Below are 24,894 nucleotides of genomic sequence, written 5' to 3'. Positions count from 1 at the left end.
GCCCGGGGCGCGCGCCCGCATCGCGTCACTTCCCGCGGGCCGCGCGCGCTGCCGGGAAACCGCCGGGACAGCGGGATAACGGGTTAACGGGGGACACGGGATAGCGGGACACGGGATAGCGGGATAACGGGATAACGGGGGACACGGGATAACGGGACACGGGATAGCGGGATAACGGGGGACACGGGATAGAGGGATAACGGGATAACGAGGGACACAGGAACGGGACACGGGATAGCGGGGGACACGGGAGCGGGACACGGGATAGAGGGATAACGGGGGACACGGGGACGGGACACGGGATAGCGGGATAACGAGGGACACGGGAACGGGACACGGGATAGAGGGATAACGGAATAATGGAGGACACGGGATAGAGGGATAATGGGGACACGGGAACGGGACATGGGATAGCGGGGGACACGGGATAGAGGGATAACGGGGTACACGGGAACGGGACACGGGATAGAGGGATAACGGGATAATGATGGACATGGAATAACGGGACATGGGATACGGGATATGAGACAAGGGACACACATGGGACACGGGTTACGGGACACGGGATAACAGGATAACAGGACATGGGAACGGGAGACACCCCAAACCCCAAACGTCAGCAACACCGACGTCGGGCTGGAACCCCCACTCCGATCCTGGACCCCAGCCCCAGGACCGGACCCTAAACCCGGGCTTGGACCCCCGCTACGGGACCAACACCCCCAGCCCTGGTAGTGGACCCTCATCCTGGTCCTGGACCCCCCTCTCGTGGCACAGCACCCCCAGCCCTGGTCCTGGACCCCTGTCCCATTCCTGGACCCCAAATCCGGGCTGGGCCTCCCTTTCTGGCCCAGCAGCCCCAGCCCCAGGTTTGGACCCCTGCTCTGGCCCCAGCCCCCTGCCAGAAGGGAGCGAGGTTTGTGTCCCTGCCCTGGGACAGCCCCTCCCGGCAGGTCCCTTCACCCCTCACACCCACCTTGTGTGGATCCAGCGACCGCCTCCCTGTCGCCCTTCCCGGGGCAGGATCTGGAAGAGCCCCCCCCAGGTGAAACCCCCTCAGGGAAGCGCAGGAGCAGGAATGACCATCACACGGAGATCCCCGGGAGAGGGGAGGAGGGGGAGGTACCTCCCGGGGAGCAACAGCATTTACAGAGGGAGAATCGGGTTAGAAAAATAACAATTGCTTTATTAGGAAGTTTAATCCAAACTACACGAGGAAGCTGAAGAAATGTGTTTATTCCGGATTTCCACCCACCACAACACACTTGGAACACAGAGCGAGACCCATGGGAAGCACAGGATGGGGATGTTCTGCCCCAGGGGTGCAGGAGAGCGTCCAGCATCCAGCCCCTGCTCTCTTCTCCACACTTTCCTTGGAAGCTGCTCATTTCCTCCTCACATGGAGACCCTGAGCTGTGTTTTCCTGTCGAGGGCATGGAGTGGCCAGAGCTCTCCAGGACATTTGTTGGTGTCACACTGCACTGTGCCAAGGGGTTTGGGAATAAAAATAAACAGTCTTTGCCCCTTCCTGCACGTGGTTGGGCTCCTCTCCAGGCAGCTCCAGTGCAGAGGCTTTGGGATTAACAAACCCTGTTCCCAACAGTCATCACAAACTTACAGCTCCCACTTTTTACTGACATTTCTCTCCTTCAACAGTCTTCTCCCTACTTTGTGTCCTGCTTTCCCTTACCTGACTTTTCCCAATCGTTAAGCTGAGCCCAGCCCTTCACCTCCATCGATATTCTCTGTTCTGGGACAGAAGAGCACTTTCACACCCACCAGTCTGAGATTAGCGAAGCTTCCAGGGGGAAAGCCCAGGAGATGGGAGACCTCTGCCCATGTCAGAGGGGACACCATTTGGTGTCCTCCCATTTCCAGGGGCCACTGTGGCAGCAGAAATTACTAAGGTCTCATGGTGAGGTGGCCTCCCCACCTTGAGCCACACCAGCTCCTCCTGGGCACTCAGTCTTCAACACAAGTACCTCAGTAATGCCCTAAACACTACATTTACACTACATTTCCTCACCCCTACAGAGCCCTCAAGACTTCATCTAACATCCCACCTGATTTCCTAGTCTAGACCATGGTTTAGGATAGCCTAAGAGGTAAATATTTCCAAGGCAGGTGTCAAGAGGATGATGCCAGACTCTGTTCAGAGGTGCCCAGCAACAGGACAAGGAGCAATGACCATAAACTAAAACATAAAAGTTCCACCTCAGCAGGAGGGTGGCAGAGCCCTGGAACAGCTGCCCAGGGAGGGTGTGGAGTCTCCTTCTCTGGACACATTCCAAACCTACCTGGACACATTCCTGTGTCACCTGCTCCAGGTGACTCTGGCTTGGCAGGGGGTTTGGACTGGATGGTCTCCAGAGGTCCCTTCCAACCCTGACTATTCTGTGATCCAGAGGAAGCTGCTTTGGGGGCAATGGGATGGACACAGAGTTGTCCATCTGGTGCTCACATCGAGCTGCAGCGTGGGCACTGTCTCTGTGTGACCTGTCACTGTGCCAGGAGCTGATCAAGAGCCTCAGACTGTGCTCCTCGGGATCTGACAGTAAAGGAATTCACAAAACAGTCTCCAAAAGAGAGAAAGCTGACGAAATCAAACACTCTCGAGAGCTAAGCCATGGCTGGTGCTTTGCTTTCTGACAGACACTTCCTATTTTAGGACAAGGTACAAACTGAAAGGGGAAATTTAGGTTAGGTATCAGAAAGAAATTCTTAACTGTGAGGGTGGTGAGGCCCTGGCACAGGTTGCCCAGAGAAGCTGTGGATGCCCCATCCCTGGAAGTGTCCAAGGCCAGGTTGGACAGGGCTTGGAGCAACCTGGGATAGTGGAAGGTGTCTCTGCCCATGGCAGGGGAGTGGAACAAGATGGGCTTTAAGGTCCTTTTCAACCCTTAACAATTTGTGATTTCATTTTGGCACTTGGGATGGAAGATGCACACAGAGGTTGTGTTTCAGTGAACACTTTCTGTTCAACAAAGGAAAAAAAAACCCCCTGGCATTAGTTTGCTCCCGGCCACCATAAACATCAGAGATTGTGAGAAATCCGTGAACAGGGGCCAATGTTCACATCAGCTAATGTGGTCCTGGCATGTTTGTCAGATTAGGCAATGGATTTGCTCTTCCTGCTCGTGGCTCTGAGGCTGCTAAGCAGCATATCACCAGGGACCAGCTCCTTGGCAAAGCCACGCAGCAGGGACATCACTGACAGCCTCAGCAGGACACGTCCCCACAGTGCCACCTCCTGCGTGGGCAAGGGGCTGTTCACACAGTTTATTCCCTCTCAAACCAAGTGCAGGAAGACAAATCCAGCTGCTGAAGCTCGGGAAGAACACAGCTTTCCCCAGGCTGGATTAAAAAAAAATAACAATAATTAAAACAAAACAAAATCAATAGAGCACTGGTGTATTGCACATCTCTTTGTGTTTGTCAGGGAAACACAAGGGCTCTCCAGCTCCAGCACTGCACGGATGAGCTGAAGCTGACAGCAGGGTCTTCCTAGTGACAACTGGAAAGCTGCTGCTGTTGTGCTGCTATTGATCTAAGCAGAATACAAAACACCTGAAGTCAGCAGGGAAAAATAGCTGCAGTTGGAAAAGGAACTGCGGGGGGGGGGGGGGGGGGAGAGGACAGGGAGGGGAGAGCAGGTAAGAAGTTCTCCATGCATAAAATTAAAGGCCAGGGTTTTATTGCAGCTCTCTTGCCTGACTACAGCACTGGATCGATGTGCAGAGCAGGAATGGTGCCATCATTGTTTGTGCAAGCTCTCGTTGGAGGAGAAACAAAAGGTTTTGCCAGGGACTTGCCCCTGATGGCTCCTCTCTGCTGTTGTCAGTGAGGAAGCAGCTCTACCTCCCCTCAGCCAAAACATCCTCAGGACAAGGAGGACGTTTCCCTGCTCACTGCAGGTGCCAGGGTGTTGATCGTACCCTGGTGATCCAGAGCCTTCCTGAGAGGAGAGGATGGACCAGTTTGCCCAAGCACACACCACCATGGGTGCAGCTGGAGCCCCTTCCCAGCCCGGCTCATGGCAGAGCCTGGAAGGAGCGGGCGCCCAGCCAGCTCCTGTTCAGCAGCGCTTCCTTGGGAACCTTCCCTGTTGTGACAGCTCGAACATTAGAGGGACTGCCAGAACCAAACCACTCCAGGAGGAGATCCCCTCCCCCTCCTGACATTGACAGCCGAGGCGGCAGCAGGAGCCGACTGGAAATGTCACCGAGGCACCACGGGCTGATGGAGGACACGGAGCCCGGTGTCCTTCCCCCGCCCCGGAGGTGAGGCTGGGCTGGGTTGCTCTGCATTTTTGTTGTTCCCCTCCTCTGGTCTGTGCCTGCTGCAATCTCTGACAGGCTCTAATGGCTCAGCATGAACCAGAAACGTCACTCTGGGCTCTATTGATGATGGTGCTGCTCAGGAACAGACGCAGCTCAGCCACCCACCCCAACTGCGTGGCCCTGAGCCACCTCACCCCTCAGCTCTGACCTTCGGGTCTTTTCTCTTTCCTTGTCACTTGGAAGCTGCATTTCCTCCTCTCTCTCTCCCTCTCCAACTGACACAGCTGGTCCACAGGGCAACTTTCATGTTTAAAGGAAAAGCCACCAGTTTCTCAGGGACAAGTGGAAGCACTCACAGAGCCAAGTGCTGCTCACGATGATTTCTCAGCTATGATATCCAGGACAAGACCGACCCACCTCCTCTCTGTGCCAGCCCCAGAGAAGGTCCCCATCAGTCTCATCTCCTGCAGCAGCAAGGCCTGAAAAAATTCCAAGGACTGAACTCCCCCCTGCACCCACAGCAGGCAGATTCCCAACATCCTGCTCCCATTTTGCTCAGAGACAGGAGCCATCTTGAGCCCTTTGCACATTTGTTCCTGGCACTGCAACAGTTCCATCAGAGAAAAGTGAATTTGTCAGTCAGGCTGTGACTGTTCCTCCCCCCACACCCCAGACTATATCACTCCTCTCTCTCCTCAACCCAATCCCCTCACAAAAATTACAAATAAAACTCATTTTCTGGGTCCTTCTACCCATTTCCACCCACGATTCAACCACTCAGCTTCCAACCACTCACTCCAAGAGCTGACCCAATTAGCTGATTGCCAATTCCAGCTATGGATGCTCATTGCTTTGTTAGAGTAGAGCTGCCTTTTCAAGCAATAATTTATATCAGACAGGATTTGAAATGAAGAGGCCTCAAAAGGCCTTCAGCTGAAAGGTGTCCAACGGGAATTTTTTAAAGAGTTCAAATGGATTCTCAAAAGAGCAGACTGGTTTTCCAACTCTTCTTTAAGGGCTGCAGCTTGGAGGGCAGGGAAGTATTTGGGAGGTTTTGCAGCAGGAGCCCAGAGGAGAAAGTGAGTTTGTGAGATCCTTTGGCAAAGCATCATCTCTGGGTCTAAACGGTGTCGGACCCTCACTCCACTGACAGATGAGTTCCCAAACCTGGATAAACTAACTCAGCCCTAACTCAGTGGCAACCACAGCTTATAAACCACATTTTGGGCTCCCCGGCCCCCTTCCCACTCGAGTTTTTGGAGTCTCTATTCTCCACAAAGCACAGACAACACCCAGCCCCAACCAGGCCACCCTCCACCCACCCACGGAGGAGGAAGGTAGAACAAAGCCAGAACAATCCCCCAAACAAAATGACACCAAGAAAGGACTAGAACAAAGAATTATTTAATCGCTTAACCCTTTCTCTTCCAGGGACCAGAGAAACAAGTTTTCTGCTCCTACTAATGAGGGCAGTAAGGCTCGTGTGTTACCTCTACAACTGCAGGGGCAAAGTTTACGAGATGATCATCTTTAGTACTCGAAAAAAGCGAGAAGCAATGGTCACTGCAACACTAAGAGAATCCTAGAGTCTCCTAACGGAGAGCCCATTGCTAGAATACAAAAATAAAGGAGGCATCCCTGCATATCCCAGGCTAGAAAGAGTTAACCAGAAAGAGCAGGAAGAAGCTTTCCCAAAGAGGGGGTTGAAGTAAACAGCAGAGGTCAATAAAGCAACATCTTCTCCCGACTTCCCCAGCATGTTTTTTTCCCTTCACCAATAAATACAAATTCCTCATTAACAAGTGACAAGCAGGTAATCTGCCCACAACAAGGGGAAAAGGGGCTGGAGGCAGAAAGATTTTTCACTCCTATTATTATTTATCTTTTTTTTTTTTTTACCAAAGCAGCCATTAAAAACAGCAACCCACTGCAGAGGCAGGGAATCTGTTTGCTTTCACACTGCAACTGGCAGGTAAAAGAGCTGCACTGTCTCACAAGTGTAAAAAAACCCCAAAAAATAGCTGCCACAGCAAAAGGTGAACGGGGAGGGAGAGGTTTGTTCTCTTCAGAGCTTTCCATCTCAGTCTCTCAGTTTAAAAATCAAAGTCTGCAGACGTTGTCTACTGAAAGCTGAAAAAAAAGTTTGAGTGGGAGGAGAAGAGGGGAAAAAAAAAAAAGGATGCGTCTAGTAGGAAGCCTTAAGCAAAAAAAGAAAAGGGCAGAGCGTGTCAGAAAGCCACCCAAGTGAGGAGAATTTTCTGCTGCCTCTGGGTCTTGAAGAGCAGGTACACCCGGGGTGGGGGAGCCTGTACCCCAGCAAACAGGTGAACTGAACAGTCGTGGGTTCTGTGTGAAAACAAGCAAAGCTGCCCTCAGGAGCAGAGTGACCTGTCCCAGGTGAGCTCTGCCTCAGTGGGAGAAGGTGGAGAGGACTCTGCCATCCCAGAGCACGAGGGGAGGCGGTTGTTTCAAGGGGCTCCCACAAAACCGGGGTGGGCTCAGCTTCACTCTGAGACAGAGCAGGTGACGTCTGTCTGAGGGGCAGGGATGAGATCCCAGTTCTCTCTCCCTGCAGGGAACAGTGTCCTTGGAGAGATGCTGCCAGACTCCATGACCTCTCTCCCTCCTCATCTCAAAGACTGTTCTGGAAGGGAGAGGCAGCCCTTGCTCAGCCAGCACTGCGCAGCCTCGCTCAGCAACGCCTGGCAGCCAGAAACAGCCAGAGGAGGAAAAGGAGGCCTCTCCTCTTTCCACAGCAGCAACAGGAAGACCAGGGATTGCACCACATGGAAGAACAGCACACACACATGCGCACACACTCCCAGACACACACCTCACACCCCTGGGACCAAGGCTGGCATGTTTAGACCTTCAGCAGGAAGAGCTACGAGACAGCGCAGAGCGGTTCAGATCTCCAGGGGCTCTTTGGTCTTAGTTGATAGTCCTAGAAAAAAACAACCTCTGCGGGTTCGGTTGTAGCACAGCTGTGTAAGATCTGTTGGGTATTTAGTGTTTGGCAACTGCAAGAGGGAAAAACAGGGCTGTGTGCTACATGAGAGGGGAAGGAATGGAAGTACCAGTGCTGCGTTTCTTGGTGTGCTCCTGGCTCTGCAGCCAGTCAGTGTGTGGAGAGCGGGAAGAGGAAGGAGGTTTCCTGAGAGGATCACGAATCCATCCAATGTCACACCAACAACGAGGCAGAAAAGGCCCACCTCGGCCAAGACAGAGCAGCTGGCTGCCCAGAAATGCTGCTTCTAACAGCTCCAAACTGCAGTTGTAACATACACACGGTGACAATGTTCTCAGCTCCCACACAGGTGACATGGAGAGGAGAAGGTGAACACAGCTACACACACTGGGCAACAGAGAGAGAGGCTGTGACCTGCCCCTTTCCTCAGCAGCTTCAGCTACACGAGTCCTAAGGCTCTGACCCAACCTGTCCCCACTGCTGTCACCTCCCTCCATGGGTTCACGGACCACAGGAGAAAGTACCAGAACTGGGCAAGCACATCCTGCCCCGTTGAGCTGCACATACCCAGTGCCTTCAACAATCCTTCAGCTAAGACAGGGGGACAAGACAGGCAATCTCCAGTCCTCAATACAGCACAGCCACATCTGCTGTCAATGTGTCTGAGATGGAAGCCAGAAGAAAGATGTTATGGGATAAAACAGGTGTTTCGTGGCCAACAACCCTAAACTGGGGGCCTCTAGACAGGCTGGTAGCACAGAGTCAAGCTTTCAGAATCACTGCAGTAAATTCATTCCATAACCCCTGCCCTAGGTTTGTATTTTATTCAGGAATTTAACATCCCCTCTGCAATGCAGGCAACATCACCCTGTACCACATCATACAGCAGCTCTGGAAAAATAATCACCAGTTACACTGCTTACAGACAACTCAAAGACCCCTGTTGGGACTAAATTCCACTAAAGGCAAACCCCGGACTGCACTGCCATGCTGTGGAGGAGGAGGAGGAGGAGGTGATGGTTTACAGAGACGGCCGCTCCTGCCCCTGCCAGCTTGTCCTACTCTGTGCATAGTGCGAAACAGTGCAGTCATTCATCAGAGAGAGTCCAGGACCAAGGAAACTAGGTTCCCTTTCAGCCAAACAATTAGAGGAAGGAGAGGCAGTTCTATTTTAGCTGGGCCGGCACTGGACTTGCCCCTCTGAGCTGTCTTCATCATCTGAGCCTCCAGCCCCACCACTGGTCAGTCCTGTGATCCGGTACCCCATGTTGAGCAACATCACCTCCAGAGGGTCCGCGTTCATCCGCCTCTGGTTGGCCTGGGAAGCACCTTCCATGTCCACCACCACGCGGCCGTTGAGCGTTTCACTCTGCAAGGCATGAAGGGAGAGAGCTCAGGGGCTGTTACTGCTGCTCTAACTAGAGATGCCAGCTGGGAAAAAAACAGTAGGAAGGACCACGTTCCACCTCCTGACAAGAGGAGTCTTTGACTGCAGCTCTTACCTCCGGCCTGGGGTTCCACAGTCGCACGACCGGGTCGATGCCGCTGGTAGCCAGGAAGCAGTAGCTGGGATGAGGCTGGAGACAGTTCACAATGGACTCGTCTCCCTGCAGCACTCGGACCAGGTTGGTGGTTTCCTTCTCCCAGATGAAGAAGGAGCCGTCGTCCGACCCGCTGACTATGTACTGTGCATTGCTAGGGCGAGAGGAGCACAGGCTGGAGGTCACAGCTCAGAGCCAGCCTCTGGCAGACATGAGAATCTTCTAGAATTCACAGGCTGACACCCCTCATGCTTACAGATCCAGATAAAGCTCCTGTGCTGGTCCCTCTGTCCCCAGGAGTCCTGTTTTCAATCCCAAACGGATTTCTGAAACACTAACCCAGCCAGGTCCCTCTGTGGATCTGCTACTGATCAGCTACTCGTGCAGCCACACAGGAGGAGGGTTCCTGTCGTCTTTTTCAACCCTCCAAACCAGTGCCTGTGTCATTTTATAAACACATGAGGCTTTATCCGATGGAAGAGAGCATCCTGCTGCTGCCCACACCCCTGCCCTGCACCCCTGCCACACTCTGCCAACATACCTGCCAAAGAAATTGGCCTCTTTGATGTCTGTAGTGGTGTTACAGTGGCCGCAGTATCGGAACTTGTAGTCGTAGCTGCGCTCCCTCAGCACCATCTCGTCCTCAGAGATGGAATCCTTGCGGCCTGTGGCTCGGAGCCGGATGGGGCCTCCCCCTTTCTTGTCTTCAGCTGGAAGGACAACAGATTTTTCCCTCGACACCATTTGGGGAGGAACATGTTCTAAGTAAACAGCACTCCAAGAGACCCCAACAGCTTTAGGGAAGAGTTAAGGACGATTCCAGCAGGGAGCAGGGCTTAGAGCACCAGCTTCCTTCCAGATTATCTCCTGGCTACATCAGACTCCTTTTATCACACTCTCACTCAAGAGCAAACCAGGACCAGGCACAAGGAAAGAACAGGCTCAGGCCGGTTTTTGTGCACAGTAACAATCAATCTCTCTCAGAAGTTGGAGCTTTACTTCTGAGGGGCAGTTTAAGGAGGAAAATCCTTGTCTGATCATTAGATTTCAGTGTAACCTTGAAGGAGCACATGGAGCAGTGGCACTCACCATTATCACTCTTGGAGAAAAGGGCTGCATTGATGTCCCTGTCCAATGCATCGCAGGCACTGCTGTGTGCTTGTTCTGGAAACTTCCCTTTAAAGTCATCCAGACACTCCAGTGCTTCTGCCACATACTTGAGTTCAAAGAGACAGCGGGCGAGGCGGAAATGGGCCTTCAGGTGGCATGGATTTAAGGATATGGCCTTCAAGCAGTCTCTCAGAGCATCGTAATGGTCCCCATCCCTGAGGAAAAGGGAGCAGTGGATCACACAGCCCGAGCAGCAACAGCAAACATTTTCCACTGCTGTTTCCCAGCCCTCATTTCACACCACAGCTTGTTGTTTCCAGCTCTTTCCACGCTGCAGGCACCCCACAAAGCTCACTAACAGCATTTGCTGTGTCTCGGGGCCACCACCTGACCCAGCCCAGCTTCCCCAACGCCCACAGGCAGCCCCGGGATGTGACCACACAGGGATGCCCTGCGAGCCCTGACCTGCCATTTTAAATCCGGGAGAGCAGAGCTCCCTGCTGTAACACATTTCGGGAAGTCCTTTGAAGATGGAGGATGCAGCAGCCCTCTGGCCAGGCAGCACAGGCCTCCCATGCCAGGCAAACAGGCTCCTCACACAGCAGCTCACTCGTGCCCCTGTGTGGACACACGGCACAGCTCCTGCCCACGGACACTCAGAGCCCTCAGCCAGGAGCTGCAGAACCACCCACCACACCCCAGAGCCCTGATGGACAAACAGCTCAAGCAGGAGTCTTTTTTTCCACCTTTACAGGAAAAACCTTTGAGTTTTAGAAATGAGTGTTACAGCAGACTGGTATGGTAATGGATATTGATATTCTGCTTAAAGTACTATGCTTGATTTCCCTGAGCTCTGGCTGTGGGAATAAGGGTGTCCCTGCTTGTGCTCTGGGAGTGGGAGGGATTTGTTGAGCCTTGTGTGGTGCTCAGCTCAGACTGACAGGGCTGACACACCTGGGGTACCAGCATCGAGCCTGAACTGCTCAGAGGCACCACAAGCTGTCCTGAGAGAGTGCCATGTGATGGTTAATAATAATAATAATAATAATAATAATGATGTTTCACCCCTGTAACCTATATGCCCCATTCCTTGGAAGCGTTCAAGGCCAGGTTGGATGGAGTTTGGGGCAACCTGGGCTAGTGGAAGGTGTCCCTGCCCACAGCAGGGGGTGGAACTGGATGATCTTTAAGGTTCCTTCCCACCAAAATCATTCCAGGAGTCTGTGATTCTGTGCACTGTCTGAAACAGTCCCAAAGGGAGGATGATGAACTGCCCTGTGCCTTCTACAGGGTAACAGTTTTAGATCATACGGAGCCTTTGTCACGGAATCACAGAATCCCAAAATGACTCAGGTTGAAAGGGATCACGGGAGGTCATGTAGGACACCCTCCCTGCCCAAACAGGGTTCTCTACAGCATGTTCCTCAGGACTGTGTCCAGATAGCTTTGGAATATCTCCAGTGAGGGAGATTCCACAACGTCTCTAGGCAGCCTGTCCCAGTGCTCTGTCACCCTCACAGCAAAGAAGCTGCTCCTCACATTCAGGTGGAACAGGGAAGAGGTGTTCCAGTGCCTGGACTCGTCAAGGGGAGCTCCAGCTCTTTGGGTTACACTCTAAGGAGCAGTTATTCAGTGCCACAAAACATATTCTGCAAACCATTCCCCCTCCAGCTCCCTCCTGTCTAGGTGGATATTGGCCACTGGCCAGCACAGTCAGAAGGTGGAATGCCTTGTCCATGAGATCTGCAGAAGGGTAGAAGGAATCTTGCTCTTCAGGGCTGTCTTTGCAGCACTGTCTGTGTTAATTCAGGAAGCTGGACACAGCAACAGGCCACTTTTAATCAGAGGAAGAGGGAATGCAAGTTATTTGTTAGGATGACAGACTAGTGTGTCACGTTTTCAGACCTGACTGGGTTATGAGCTGCTTTACCACTCTCAAACATCCTTCAGCCTCAACTCACCAGTGTCAGCCCAACAGACTGGTGTGAAAATGTACACAGTGAGATGTAAAGCAGGCACTGACTTCTCCCTTTGTTATAGCTTTGACTCAGCCTGTGCAAAACTGGAAATCAGCTCAGTACTGTCAACATGGACTGCTAAAAGCAATCCAGAGGGTGATGCAGTTGGCTTTTAGGAGCAAAATATCAAAGAACAGCCTTGAAGTGCTGTAGAGTATGAGCAGCATCTTAAGGGAGATGAGCAAGGGGAGGTTAGGAAATTACAGACCTTCCTTTTTTCTTGATCTCTCTGTTATTCAGAGAACAAGGCCAAAGCAGGACCTGCAGGGTTCTGAGGGTGGCCTATACCTGTTCCTGCTCCAAACATCAAGAACACCTCAGAGACACGCTGTGGTTCAGTGTGGGTCACTGCCTGCCTCTGCCTCCTGCTCAGTGACATCCCAGCCACCTTCTCTATACACCAGAAGCTGTTTCTAGCAGAAAAATGCCCCTTTTCTGCACCTGGAAGAGATCAGCTCAGTACTATTTAAATTCTACCCATTGCATGCCACAAAAACCCATTGTGTGTATGTTTTTCACATCTTCCTGGTACCCAAAACTGTGGCAAGGCAGTAGCTGACACACTGAAAGGTTCAGATCTGCCAACACCCTTCGGGAAAAACGATTCCTATACGAAAAATGTCATTCATGAGATCAGTACTCAGCTTCTGTCTTCCATTCCTTAATCCCAACCTATTGTTCCTCTCCCTCTGAACACTGAGGTCTTTTTGAGGCAGCTCCCAAATCTCTGCTATTGCAAAACAGCCAGTAGGCCAGCTACCAACAGTCACAACAACTGCTGGCTGCTCTTTATCTTGGCAAGAGGAGAGAAGAATTCATACTGGGGATTTCAGCAGGGACAGGAGAAGGATATCCTCACAAAGCAAATGGAGATGAAGGACCACAGCTATTTTAAATATGTTAATGGCAAGTCATGCTACTCAGTCTTACTCTGCTCAAGGGGACAGACACTAAAATAACTCAGCTGCATCTTGCAGATGCAGCTCTGGCCACTGGTCAGAGAGACATTACCTACTGCAGAGGCTGATAGGGTGTTTTGCAACCATTAGGACAGAATCCCCTCCACATTCCAAGGCACCAATTGCCACCTTTCCAGATCCCTCTGAGAGGTTTCCAGTCAAGGGGAGTGTGGGTTAACTGGGGTAACACGGGAACCACCAGGTCTGAATATCTCCAGTATGAGGTACTTGGGTAAAGCAGCAAACAAAGCCACCCCAGGCAGCCCTAAACCAACCTTCTATCATGAGATGTTATAAAGCACAGTCACCATTACCTCATCTGTTGACAGCAGCCTTAGAGCCCTATTCTAATGGAGATCAGAACCACCCAGAGAAATGCAATGGAGACACCCTGTGACTCAGAAGTGGATTTTGGGTTTCTTTTTAAAGAGGGAAGGATCAAAACTTCACTCAGCATGTCAGCAGGTGAGATGCTTGGCCTGACCATAATTTATCAGCTTGGCCTGACCATAATTTCTCTAACACACTCTGCTGTGCCAGAGGTGCCCACTTATGACTCAATCCAATAATCCCAACCCCATGGGAAAACCAGGTCCTCCAACAAGGTATCCATGGTCCTTGGAAGTCAGGCACCTGTGACACTGAACTCTGACACTCTGGCTCCTTACCACTTGCGCTTCATGTAGGCAGCAGCCCTGTTCCCATAGAGCATGGCATTGTTGGGGGCTTTCTGCACTGCTTTGCTGTAGAGCTGGATGGCCTGAGTCCACAGCTGGCAGGCAAAGGCCTCGTTGGCTTGCTGCTTGATCCTCTCCAGGTAAGGAGGTAACTCCACTTGGGGGCTGATGGGAAAGAAGGGAGGAGCACAGGTTAAGTTGGACATCCTTAACTCCAGGTAAATGTGGTGTTTAGTTTGAGCTTAGCAAGTATCAGCGAGCATCAGCTTATACCAAAGGATTCAGGAAAAGGCAGAAGACATCCTGGAACTGAATAACCTGAATTTAGGAGGAAGGTTTCTTTTTGACCACAAAATCACAGAATGATTTGGGCTGGGAGGGACCAACTCCCTGCCATGGGCAGGGACACCTTCCACTAGCCCAGGTTGCTCCAAGCCCCATCCAACCTGGCCTTGGACACTTCCAGGGATGGGGCATCCACAGCTTCTCTGGGCAACTGTGCCAGGGCCTTCCCACCCTCACAGGGAAGAATTTCTTCCTAATATCCAATCTAAACCTGCCCTCTGTCAGTGTGACTGCATCAGTTTGACCATCATTTGACCGTTTCCACTTTTCTTTTATACACAGGGACGCTCCAAATTGAGCAGTGGGTATTTTAAACACCACACTTCACCAACACATCTTTGTTTCGACTACATAAACAACATTTCCAATCCCCTTTTAGCACTGCACAACAATGCAAATCCAGAAGCATCTGAGTTCACCAGGCCCCTGCTCTGCAACCCAAAATTCCAGCCCCATTCCCGCTGCCGCGGTGGAGGGGCCATCTAGAGGAAATGAGCTGAAACATTCCACAAAGTGACTTTGGTGGAACCCAGACTACCCATATATGGTATTAAATAAGTGTCTTGACTTTGAACCATGTCTCAGGAAAAACAGCCACCAAGATGTGCTGCTGCTGCTTCACCCCAACTGCATTTTGCTCTTAAGGAACGAAAGGACCACGAATAACAAGAAGAGGTTCTCCATCCATTCCCAGCTCACATGCAGACTGCAGGAGTAGTGACTCCAGTGTCACTGTCCTAAAGAAATTCTGGCTGCCTCCTTCAATTTCCAGAAGGCAGGTGCCCAAAAAACGGCAAAGGGAAGCAAGGCTCTTTCACCTGGCAGCCTCTCCCATTCCCAACACACAGTTCCTGCAAGTCAGGAAGAAACAACCACCCAGGATGTTTTGCTTCCAGGCCTGAAAAGTCATTTCTTAGTTTTGTCCACCCTAATTCATCACAAGAGAGGAAAAATCTTCATGGATAATTTCTTCCTGATGCTCTCATTCACAGCCCAGGCACCAGAAGCCAATACAGCTCCTGGGACAGAGGCCACTCGACAATCAAGTCGAACACACCAAGTGGATTTGTACTTCACACTTTTTTGGCAGTACCTCACCCTGGTAAGAGGAAGAGGACAAGGAGAGAGGCCCAGGACCCCTGTGGAGGTGCAGCTGTGCCCTTACCTCACATGTGCTCTCCCCTCGGACAGGCGGAAGCCGTTGCTGTGGAGGTGGATGCCATTCGACACTCCATTGGTAGAGGTTTTTCCATTCTGCACTTCTGAAGGTTAGAAATATATATATATATATCTATAAAGCCTTGCTGAGCATCAGTGTAGATTATACAAACTCATATCTGCAGCTTCAGGGTTTATTGTACAGCAGAGCCAAGCCAAAGCCACTCCACATCACTTCTGGGATATCACACGTCCCACCTCATCCAGCCACCCAGATTTGATTTGCCTTCTTCTGTTTAGTACCAAATCTCTGCAGTGTCCTTTGCAATGGTACTCTTGAACAGAAAACCAGATACACACAGAACTAAGTACTCACACACACAGAGAGGACAGCTTGAAGGGACCTGCCTTTGACTGAGCCTAGGCCATAGCTGGAGTATCACAGAATCCCAGAATGGTTTGGGTTGGAAGGGACTTTAAAGATAATCCAGTTCCACCCCCCTGCCGCGGGCAGGGACACCTTCCTCTAGTCCAGGTTGCTCCCAAGCCCCATCCAACCTGGCCTTGGACACTTCCAGGGATGGGGCAGCCACAGCTTCTCTCGGCAACTTCTACCTCACCACCCTCACAGCCAAGAATTTCTTCCCAATATCCCATGTAACCCTGCCCTCCTTCAGTTTAAGGCCATTCCCCATTGTCCTGTCACTATATGCCTTTGTGAAAAATCCCAAAACTGCAGAAGTATTTAGTGACATTAGTATAACTATATTTCAGACAAATGAACATACAACTAAGCTGTTGAATACTTAATAGAACAAGGAGGATGAGTAGAACCACTGAAGGAATCCAGTAGATGAATTCCAGATGCTTGCTTGCTTTCTTCCTTTAGTTCTTTTTTACCCTACTGCTCAAGGAGCTGTTACAGGCTGAACCAATCCTCTGCAGGTCATGCAGCCATATCAGCTGCCATTTCACCAGAAAACATTCAGCTTAAACTTTAAAAACTGCATTTATGTTGCAGCTGGGAGTGCTCCTGCAGCCACTTCAGACTGGGGAACCGGGGCCACTGCCCAACCAGCCTGCTGGGCTGCTCAGAGATCTCAGCATGCAGGGACGTGCAGGCACAGGACTTTGACCTGATAACACCTTTTCCCAGCCTTTCCCTGAACTTTCTGTGCCCAGCAGGGAGTGTTTGGTGCAGCTGCACCTCCCTGCTACCAGGAGGTGATTTTTAGATTAAGGCCACAGGTCATACAGGGAAGGGGTAAATAGGGAACACTCCCTGCCAAGAGTCAGGAGTATCACTGCAGCCACTCACTGCCTGCTGCCTGTGGTATCTGTGTACAAGGCAAGGAATAAAAGGGCTTTTGGACACACTTCCTGGTCAAATAAATGACTTTTTGATTGTAGGAGGGCTATTAGTGCCAGGCCAGATTGTTAGACTAGGGAAGATTGCTCTGTTTCCTTGTATTGAGTGTATAAGGAAACAACAGTATCCTATATTTTACTAATAATTAAAAGGCAGGGGGGGAAATTAAACAATATATCTCTTCCATGCCTGTCCACAAAGCTTCCCCCTTAGTTGAAGACAGGATACCAGGACCTCAACCACTTACAAAGTGTACTTAATCCTTGTGCACAGCTTTAAACATTCTCCTTAATTAACACACACACACATTCAGCTCCCCACAGGTCACTTCTCCCCTCCAGACACACGTTTTGGCCCTCTGCAGAAGGGTTTTAGAACTCAGGGTATGAACTGCACTGCAGAAACAGCCCAGCAACAGTTTCATTTTCCTGCTGCACCCTGACTTCACTCTGCCTTCCACTCCCTTTAGTGACAGCATCACACTTACCCCCTGAAGTGTGGCACTTCTTCGGGAGGAGGAAAGTGTACGGTCGCTGTTTGTATGTCAGATCAAACAAATAGACCTAAGGAAAGGAAAAAAAGAGAATGAGACAAAAAAAAAAAAGAAAGAAAAAAAAAATCAGCAAAATATAGATGCTCAAGTCACCAAAATAAAACAGGGCCAGATGGGTGTACGGTTTTGTGTTTGTGTTTGCTGTTTCCAATTTTCTAACTGGGAATCTTGTTTATAGATGGGGATGGCAGCAGTACTAGTGGCAGCTCCATTCCAGCACTGGGTTCAGAAGGAATAATGCTGAGAAACAGCAGCCTGGTCTTATCCCAGAGCTAAGACAGCTCTCCCCACACCTACAGAATTTAAAAGATGGCCTGACCACTGACCAACCTGCTCAGAAAGCTTCAACTCCAATAAGATACTTTAATTAACACAGTGATCCTGAAGGAACCAAACATTTATTGACAGAAAAGAGGTGGTACACTGAACTGAGAGAAGAATCTCTTCAAGATGAAACTTGAGAAACTGAGAAGGATATATTAAGATTCAAGATTTCTATAAGATTTCCCAAGAAACTCCAAAGGCAGCCCCGTGAAATTCTATTTTACAGTTGTACTGGGACAGGAATGGACAGCCCAGATCAGCCCTACACTTCACCTTCTCAGCACCTTCTCTTAAAGAGAATGAGAGCACAGGTGAGAAAGACCTGCAGAGGACAACCACGGTGCAACCTGCCCACTAGCAAAGTTCCTGCTTAATCCACACTGATTAATGCTGTCAGGAGGATTTTCTCATTTCATTGATAGGCTTTACAGAAGATCCATGAGGATCTTAAAATTAAAGTAATCAATATTCCAGGTGAAGGCCTTTACTTCTCCAAGTCCTTTAGTCACTACACTCTATTACAGCAGTTTGATGTTTCAAGAATGAGTTATGAAATCTTTTCTAGGTCAGCAAAGGTCAGTTCCAGAACTTGTTTAGTTTTTTTTTCCCCTCTTCTAGAGAGTGAACTGTGAATTGGAAAACCAGAACAGAACGTGGTTCAAGTTTGATCAGTGACAGCATAACAAATAAATCCCTAATCCCAAGCACTTAGTTTGAATTAATCAGAAAGCAGTTTAAAATCAATCAGATTACCTCCAGAGAAGTTGCTGTATCTGTTTTCAAGAGCACACAACAATGTGCAGTGACTCAACAACTGCATCTGAAGCTTTCTGCCAAACTTCAGCTGTCTCCTTACCTGCTCCCCTCCCATGTTGACCAAGAGCTCAGTGCCATCAGGACTGAAGGTGACATATGTGGCCACCAGAACCCTCAGCCTGTTGTTGTAGTCTGGAAGCTTCACTGGAAGGTGCCCTGTGGAGAGGAGAAGTCCATAATTATTGGCTTAACCAGTAAGTGCTGTCTTTGTCCTACCCCAGCTGCTCCCTTTTACAAGGGCAAAGCCATGGAGCACCCATCTCCTGCTGTTTATTGGATCCTTCCATCAGCCACCAAAACACACAGGGGCTTTTTCACAGCTTCTAAGTATCAATGCCCCATCCCTGGAAGAGTCCAAGGCTCTGAGCAACCACTCTAGTGGAAGATGTCCCTGCCCATAGCAAGGGGTGGAATGAAATGGGCTTTAAGGTCCCTTCCAATCAAAACCATTCAATGATTTTAATTCTGCAAGGCCATCTCCACATGAAGACAAGGATTGTAACTGCCTTGTTAACAAGGAGCCTGCAGAACCCAGCAAATCTCAGTTTTAGGGATTCACCAGGATTTGGCTTCTGCGATTTGTGCCATCTGCAAACATCTCCATCTTCAACCCTCTAATCAGGTTTCCTTAATAAAGCCCTCAGCACAACCAAACCAAAGCTCCTAAATATTCAGCTCACACACAGGTTCTGCTGCTCAGACAGCAGATGTGTTGCATGACCAATTCAGGGGACCTGAGGAATCCTCCAGTGGGACTCATCAGAAGCAGGACTGTCAGAACTGGTCTGCTGAACGTGCTGGTCTGAGATATTGGAAAAAACCCGAACATTTTGGGGAAAAGGATAGTAAATAACAAGCACTGGAGAAGAATGTCATATAGATTGCTCAGACACTGCATCACTGATTCTTCATCTGCAGGATGAGGACAAGTCATTTCTCTCCTGTGCCAAAAAGATTCTGAACAGCAGCTTTGCTGGGACCAGTTCCAGGAAAGCATATAGAGCCCAGGTTATCCAATTCTTGACTTTCCAATAAAAGTGACAAAAAGACATTTATGCTGGACAAGAAGCAGCAAGGCCAGCTCACCACCCCACAGCACTGCCAGATCAGGGAACTGAGCAAGAATCCACAGAAGTGAAATAAACTGCAATTCCAGGGAATATCCCATGGAAGAACTCCTCCAAGCAGTGGTTCCTTGTGTGAGGAGTGCAACTCTGCTTCTTCAGGCATTAAAGTCCCACCAGTCTCCCCCAGTGTCTCCCCAGTACAGGTGTCCATACCTGCCACATAGTACTGTGCTGCACCGTCTGGGAGGGGCTTCTGTCGGTCACAGAACGTGTGTACTCCAGCTGAAGGGCTCTGCTTCATGCTTTTTCTAGCCAGAAGAACAGCCTTATTATAATCATAGCATTCAACTGCTGGAAGCCTGATCCAAGCTAACACTTCGTGTCCACCCACAAGGACAAGACCCACCCAGCTGTGGGGTGACCAGCCTCACATCACCCCAGTGTATTCAGAAATCAAAAAGGCTTTGGGTGATAGAAAAAAAAAATGAGTAAAACTTCACAGATGATGGAGCCCTGCAAGTCCCCCTTCCTCCCAGAGCCTTGACCAGATTTGTGTAGCTCACACGTGCCCAGCAAAGCCAGGTGCTGTTACCTGTGGTTGTGGATCATGCGGATGTCGTAGAGCCGCACGAAGGGCCCGCTGGCCCCCACTGCCAGGTAGTTGTTGTCCTGGGGGTTCACTGTCAGGCATTTGGCCTCCACCAGCTGCCCACAGTACTCAGTCAGGTCTATCAGGACCTCGGAGCGTTTGCTGTTCTCTCGCAGGTCGTACTGTCTGCAAAGGGAGGGAGTCAGGCACTTGTGTCATGAGAGAGCAGAAGCAGCAACAGAGAATCATGGAACGCCCTGAGTTGGGAGGGACCCACAAGGATCATCCAGTCCAACTCCTGGCGCTGCACAGGACACTCCAACCATCCCACCCTGTCCCTCAGAGCACTGTCCAAATGCTCCCGGAGCTCTGGCAGCCTTGGGGCTGTGCCCACTGCCCTGGGGAGCCTGGTCAGTGCCCAACCACCCTCTGGGGGAAGAACCTTTTGTTAAGTTTTCCTTAGTGACCAAACTGAAGACCACTCAAAGCAGCACACTGACACTGCTCAGCAGTGACCTACACTTCATTATCCATGATGAGATGACACCAAGGACATGTTAACAACAGTAATTTGTGCCACAGGTTACTGGAAGCATGTCAGTTCAATACACACTAGGCCTCAGTATCAGGATAATCATTAAAACCAGCTCTATAACATGCACGGATTTATTCAAGTTCCAAATTAAACTCCAAGTCATGACCTCACAAACAGCAGCTCGTAGGAAAAGTGAAACAGAGCCTCACAGTAACAATACTCATTTCAGAGTCTCAATGACTCTGGAGGGAAATGTTATGCAGTGTTGTATCTCCCTTGCCTCTGACATGGCTGTTCCTTTCCTGGCCTCCCTCTTCAGTGGGGCAAAATGGAGGAGATGAGGAGGGTATTTATCAGATTTTACAAGATAAATTTTTCCAGTTTTAAGAAAGGGAGAGATGAGGTACAGAGACAGCCTCTCTCCAGATGCCTGCACAGCACATACTGTGAGGGATCCTAAAACCAAACCAGCTGGAATTCTGTACCTGATCAACCCATCTTCTGCTGCACTCCAGAAGGTGTTTGGCCACATGGGAGCTGTGGCAATCCGCTTCACTCTGTTGGTGTGGTCTCCAAACATGTGGACTGTCTCCTTGACAGTCAAGTCATGGACGTGCACCTTGGAATCCGCAGCTCCCGTGATGAGGATCCGATCCCCCGAATGCGGCAAGAACTGCGGGAGAGAGATCTGACCTTCAGGCTGGGGCTGCTCACATGGACATCACTGGGCTGTCCAGGCAGTCACAGAGCAGGAACTGCTTCAGGAACACGGGATAACCCATGTCATTACCTACACTACACACATGGCAGTGTGCACACTCAGGAGTCACCAGCTACAGCAAGACACACACATTTCAATTTGCCTCTTCGTCACACATCCCACTTTGCTACAACCATTTCCTTTGAATTCACAGAGAGAATAAGCCTGGGATCTGCATAAACTAAGTGCAGTACTAGATTTAATTCATTTTTTTGTATCATTAGAAATATTAAATTATTTGGGAGGCAAACTGCTCGCAGGAAAATGTTTCCCAGCAAGGATTGCTGCTTAGCTACCAATTTTGTTGGCTGTTCATTCCTTCTAACCACATACCTTGACAGAAAAGATGTTTGCAGTATGTCCTGTGTGCATAGAAAGGAGTTTCTTGTGGTGCAGAGGATCCCAGACAATGGTGTGCTGGTCATCAGAGCCAGAGGCCAACAAGCTGAATGAAAGAGAAGAGAAATATGCACCATGTATTGTTCTGTTCTAAGCCGTGACCAATTTCACAGAGCGGTTTGACCACAGACATCCATTAAGTTAATTCAGCCCTAAGCGGCCCATTTCCTCTCTCTTTCCTCAGCTCTGTGTTCCCCATGCACTCATCCATTCAGCCAGGTCAAGGAGCTAAACCAGCCAAACAGCAGCTCCATGGAAAATAAAGTGAGTGGTTTTCGTTGGTTCGGCTCATTGAACGGATCCCGATGGCACAGGGGAAAACAGGGGTATTTGGTCAACAACAAAATGCAGGGCCTCCATTTTCCTTATTATCCTGGCTGTGTTAAGTGCTCCCCATCATCCCTGAAGCCAAGGCAAGGCATTTATTCCCAGGCTCTGGATGTGCCCAAGCAGTCCCAGGGCTCACGGAGTGAACCACAAACCGCTTTAAAAGTGTAAAGTCATTGCAAGGTGCTGTTGACCTTGCACATCCCTCTGCATCTGAGCCCAAAAGAATTGGACATCTGCAACTCTCAGCTGTTTTAAACTTATTTCCTTGTAGCCAAATCTCTTTCAAGCACATGAAATTTTCTCTGGTAAATCATTCTGAGAAGCAGACTTTGGATGTTCTAAGAGGCGTGTCCAGAAATACACGCTCTTCCTTCCATCCACTCACTTCTCAGGCAGAAAGTCTTTATTCCACTTGGTTAATGGAAATGCCCTTTAGTTTCCCTCTAAAATTGCAGAGGGGTAAATTCTCCACCTCCCTCCCCTAGATATTTGTCCCCCTGCAGCAGCTTTTAACAGCATGGTGAAGGGGGTTGGGAAATGTCACCACCAGCTGGGCAAATCCTAAAGATCCATTATAATCCATAATACCACTTAAGAGAAGAGAAGCAGCCTTCAATCTCCACTTCTTAGTCTGACCATTTCCCTTCTGAACTGACTAAAGGGGCATTTCTAATAATATCCAGATATATTTAACAAAATAAAGCTTCTTTTTGAAGCGCGAGCTTTACTACAGCTAAAACTTTGAGCTTGAGCTCCACTTTACTAGAAATGGGAAGCAGCTGCTTGTGATAAGATGACCTACATCCTACTCTTGGGAGAACCTGGGGTTATGGGTTTGTTGATCCCAAACCAAGCCACATACTTACTCTCCTTTTTCATTCCACTCTAGACAGTTGACACACCCAGAGTGACCCTGAGGGAAGTAAAAAAAAAAAAAAGGAAGATGGTATTACACAAACTTCAGATTTATCAAGCAGAGTTGTTCAAAGGCAAGGACACAGCAAGCTCCCCACAAATAACAACTTGTTCCAATACAAGCGGGTTTTTTAATGTTTTTATTCCAACTCCATTAAAAAAAAACAAACAAAAAACCCCACCCACATGGCAAATAAGCACCTCCAGAAAAGAAAGACATGCTATAGCAGTCGGGGTAGAAAAGGTAAAGTGAAACAAATAAAAAAAGAAAAGGTAGTGTTGAATAAAATGGCAGTTTTAGTCTCGGAGGCTACAGTTGAAATCCTGCTGTACGCAGGGAAAGGTGACTTTGCTTCCAAAGCCCTTGGCGAGGCTGACAAATTACATGTGCAGGTTCTCTGGGAACACAGGGAAAAGGCATTTTTGATAGCTCTGTTAGAAGCACCTTGCTGCTGGGTGACTCCATCATCCATCTTTGTCCAAATTAACCAACAGCTGTAGCAAGAAGTGGGAAGCACTGATAGCGTTTGATTTGGGAGATGCGACTGAAAAGGGGGACAAAAGGACCCTTTCCTCCCCCAAACCAAGATAATATTAAGATGTGACATAATAAGCTTGTCAGAGTGCAAAACAACCTGTTCTTTAGGGAACACATTGAGCATTAGAGCTGAGTGTGTTGAAGAGTTGAGAACTGGCTCTCCTGCAGCTGCATCAGGTAAGAGCGGGAAGCTCACACAAACTCTCACTGAGCTATTCCTGGCTCTAATGCAGCTTGGGGGATAAGAAATCAGCATCTGCCCCACAAAAGAGAGAATTTCATACCCTTCCTGCAGTGAGGAAGCAGCTGGTTTGCTCTTTGGGCACTGCCCACTCACCTGCAGTTCTGCCTCCAGGCCCAGGCGGCGGATGAAGGGGTCAGTGACGTGGTAGTGCCGCTCAAAGCCCAGCGCTCCCCTCTCCTGCACGGGGCAAACAAGCACCACACTGACTACAGCAAACAAAACATTCCTATTTCCCCTTTTAAGAGAAGATTCTTAAAAATCAAGCAGGGGCTTTGCTGGGTATTGGAGTGCCCATAGTGCAAGGGAGATGTGCTCTAAGTAAGGAGACACAGAATCAGAGCATCACTGAATGGTTTGGCATGGAAGGGACCTTAAAGATGATGCAGTTCCACCCCCTGCCATGGGCAGGGACACCTTCCACTAGCCCAGGTTGCTCCAAGCCCCATCCAACCTGGCCTTGGACACTTCCAGGAATGGGGCAGCCACAGCTTCTCTGGGCAACCTGTGCCAGGGCCTCCCCACCCTCACAGGGAAGAATTTCTTCCCAATATCCCATCTAACCCTGACCTCTTTCAGCTGAGACCATTCCCCCTTCTCCTATCACTCCATGCCCTTTTGACAATTCCCTCTCCAGCCTTCTAAGCTGGAACATCTTCAGGTAGGCAGATCATAATTTTTGCCCCTGATTTGGTTTAAAATGATGTTCAGCTCAGTGCCAGGCTCAGCTGGGGAGCCAAGACCAGGCCCACACTAAGGTAGAGTAAGTTGCCTACTTTGGGCCTGAAACAGAAAACATGGAAGAGCTTGGGAATGCCTATTATCATCCTCTGGTGATGACTTCAGCAGGAACTCAATCCTGAGGACAGCAGTTCTGGACCAGAGCTGCCCAGGAGAACTCTGCCATTCCAGAGCCTGTCCTGAGGCACCAGCACAGGCAAAGTCCCAGGGAATGTGACTGGACAGCTTCCTTTGGGATGGGTTATTTCCTCAGCCATGGAGCAGGACCTTGGAGCTGCAGCACCACAGCACAGGCTGTTCTAGAGGGAACAGCTGCCACAGAACTGCGTCAGTACAAATGAAGGTGAAGAAAAGCAGGACAGTTGTTTCCCCTGTGATCTCCCAGGGCTCACAGATGCATTAGCAGATGGTTTCGATGAAAAAAGGCCAACTGCAGAGGCAGGGATGAAGGCAAGGGAATGCAAGTCACATTTTGGGTGGAACAGCCAAGGAGGTTCCTTCCTAGGACCTCATCCAGCCTTGGTCCTCTCCCATACCACGCTCAACTTAAGCCTTTGTTATCAGCATTTAGAGATGGGAACACCAATGTCAAAATTACACTGATGGGGCTCAACAAAAAAATCACACTGATGGGGCTCAAAAAAAAAAAATCACACTGATG

At 49.8% G+C, this 24,894-nt stretch overlaps 1 protein-coding gene across 2 annotated transcripts in view; it reads right to left on the bottom strand.

Annotated features, from left to right (window-relative positions):
• Positions 1-5,668: 5,668 nt before the first annotated feature.
• Positions 5,669-24,894, bottom strand: part of WDTC1 (WD and tetratricopeptide repeats 1) — a 26,392-nt gene continuing 7,166 nt past the window's right edge. For both annotated transcript variants that reach the window (XM_027705942.1, XM_027705943.1), the window contains exons 3-16: positions 23,589-23,672; positions 22,665-22,711; positions 21,403-21,514; positions 20,795-20,982; positions 19,778-19,960; positions 19,399-19,493; positions 18,159-18,274; positions 16,913-16,988; positions 15,064-15,160; positions 13,545-13,718; positions 9,879-10,114; positions 9,331-9,499; positions 8,751-8,943; positions 5,669-8,617 (exon numbers count right to left, since the gene is read on the bottom strand). In XM_027705942.1, coding sequence (XP_027561743.1) covers positions 8,420-8,617; positions 8,751-8,943; positions 9,331-9,499; positions 9,879-10,114; positions 13,545-13,718; positions 15,064-15,160; positions 16,913-16,988; positions 18,159-18,274; positions 19,399-19,493; positions 19,778-19,960; positions 20,795-20,982; positions 21,403-21,514; positions 22,665-22,711; positions 23,589-23,672 — 1,968 coding nt within the window. In that variant the 3' untranslated portion in view covers positions 5,669-8,419. The remainder of the gene's footprint in view (positions 8,618-8,750; positions 8,944-9,330; positions 9,500-9,878; positions 10,115-13,544; positions 13,719-15,063; positions 15,161-16,912; positions 16,989-18,158; positions 18,275-19,398; positions 19,494-19,777; positions 19,961-20,794; positions 20,983-21,402; positions 21,515-22,664; positions 22,712-23,588; positions 23,673-24,894) is intronic.

The sequence above is a fragment of the Neopelma chrysocephalum genome, unplaced genomic scaffold, assembly GCF_003984885.1.
Source record: "Neopelma chrysocephalum unplaced genomic scaffold, ASM398488v2 Primary Assembly neopelma1_361, whole genome shotgun sequence".
NCBI lineage: Eukaryota > Metazoa > Chordata > Aves > Passeriformes > Pipridae > Neopelma > Neopelma chrysocephalum.
The sequence above is the reverse complement of the archived record's forward strand: the minus strand, read 5'-3'. Positions and strand labels throughout refer to the sequence as shown.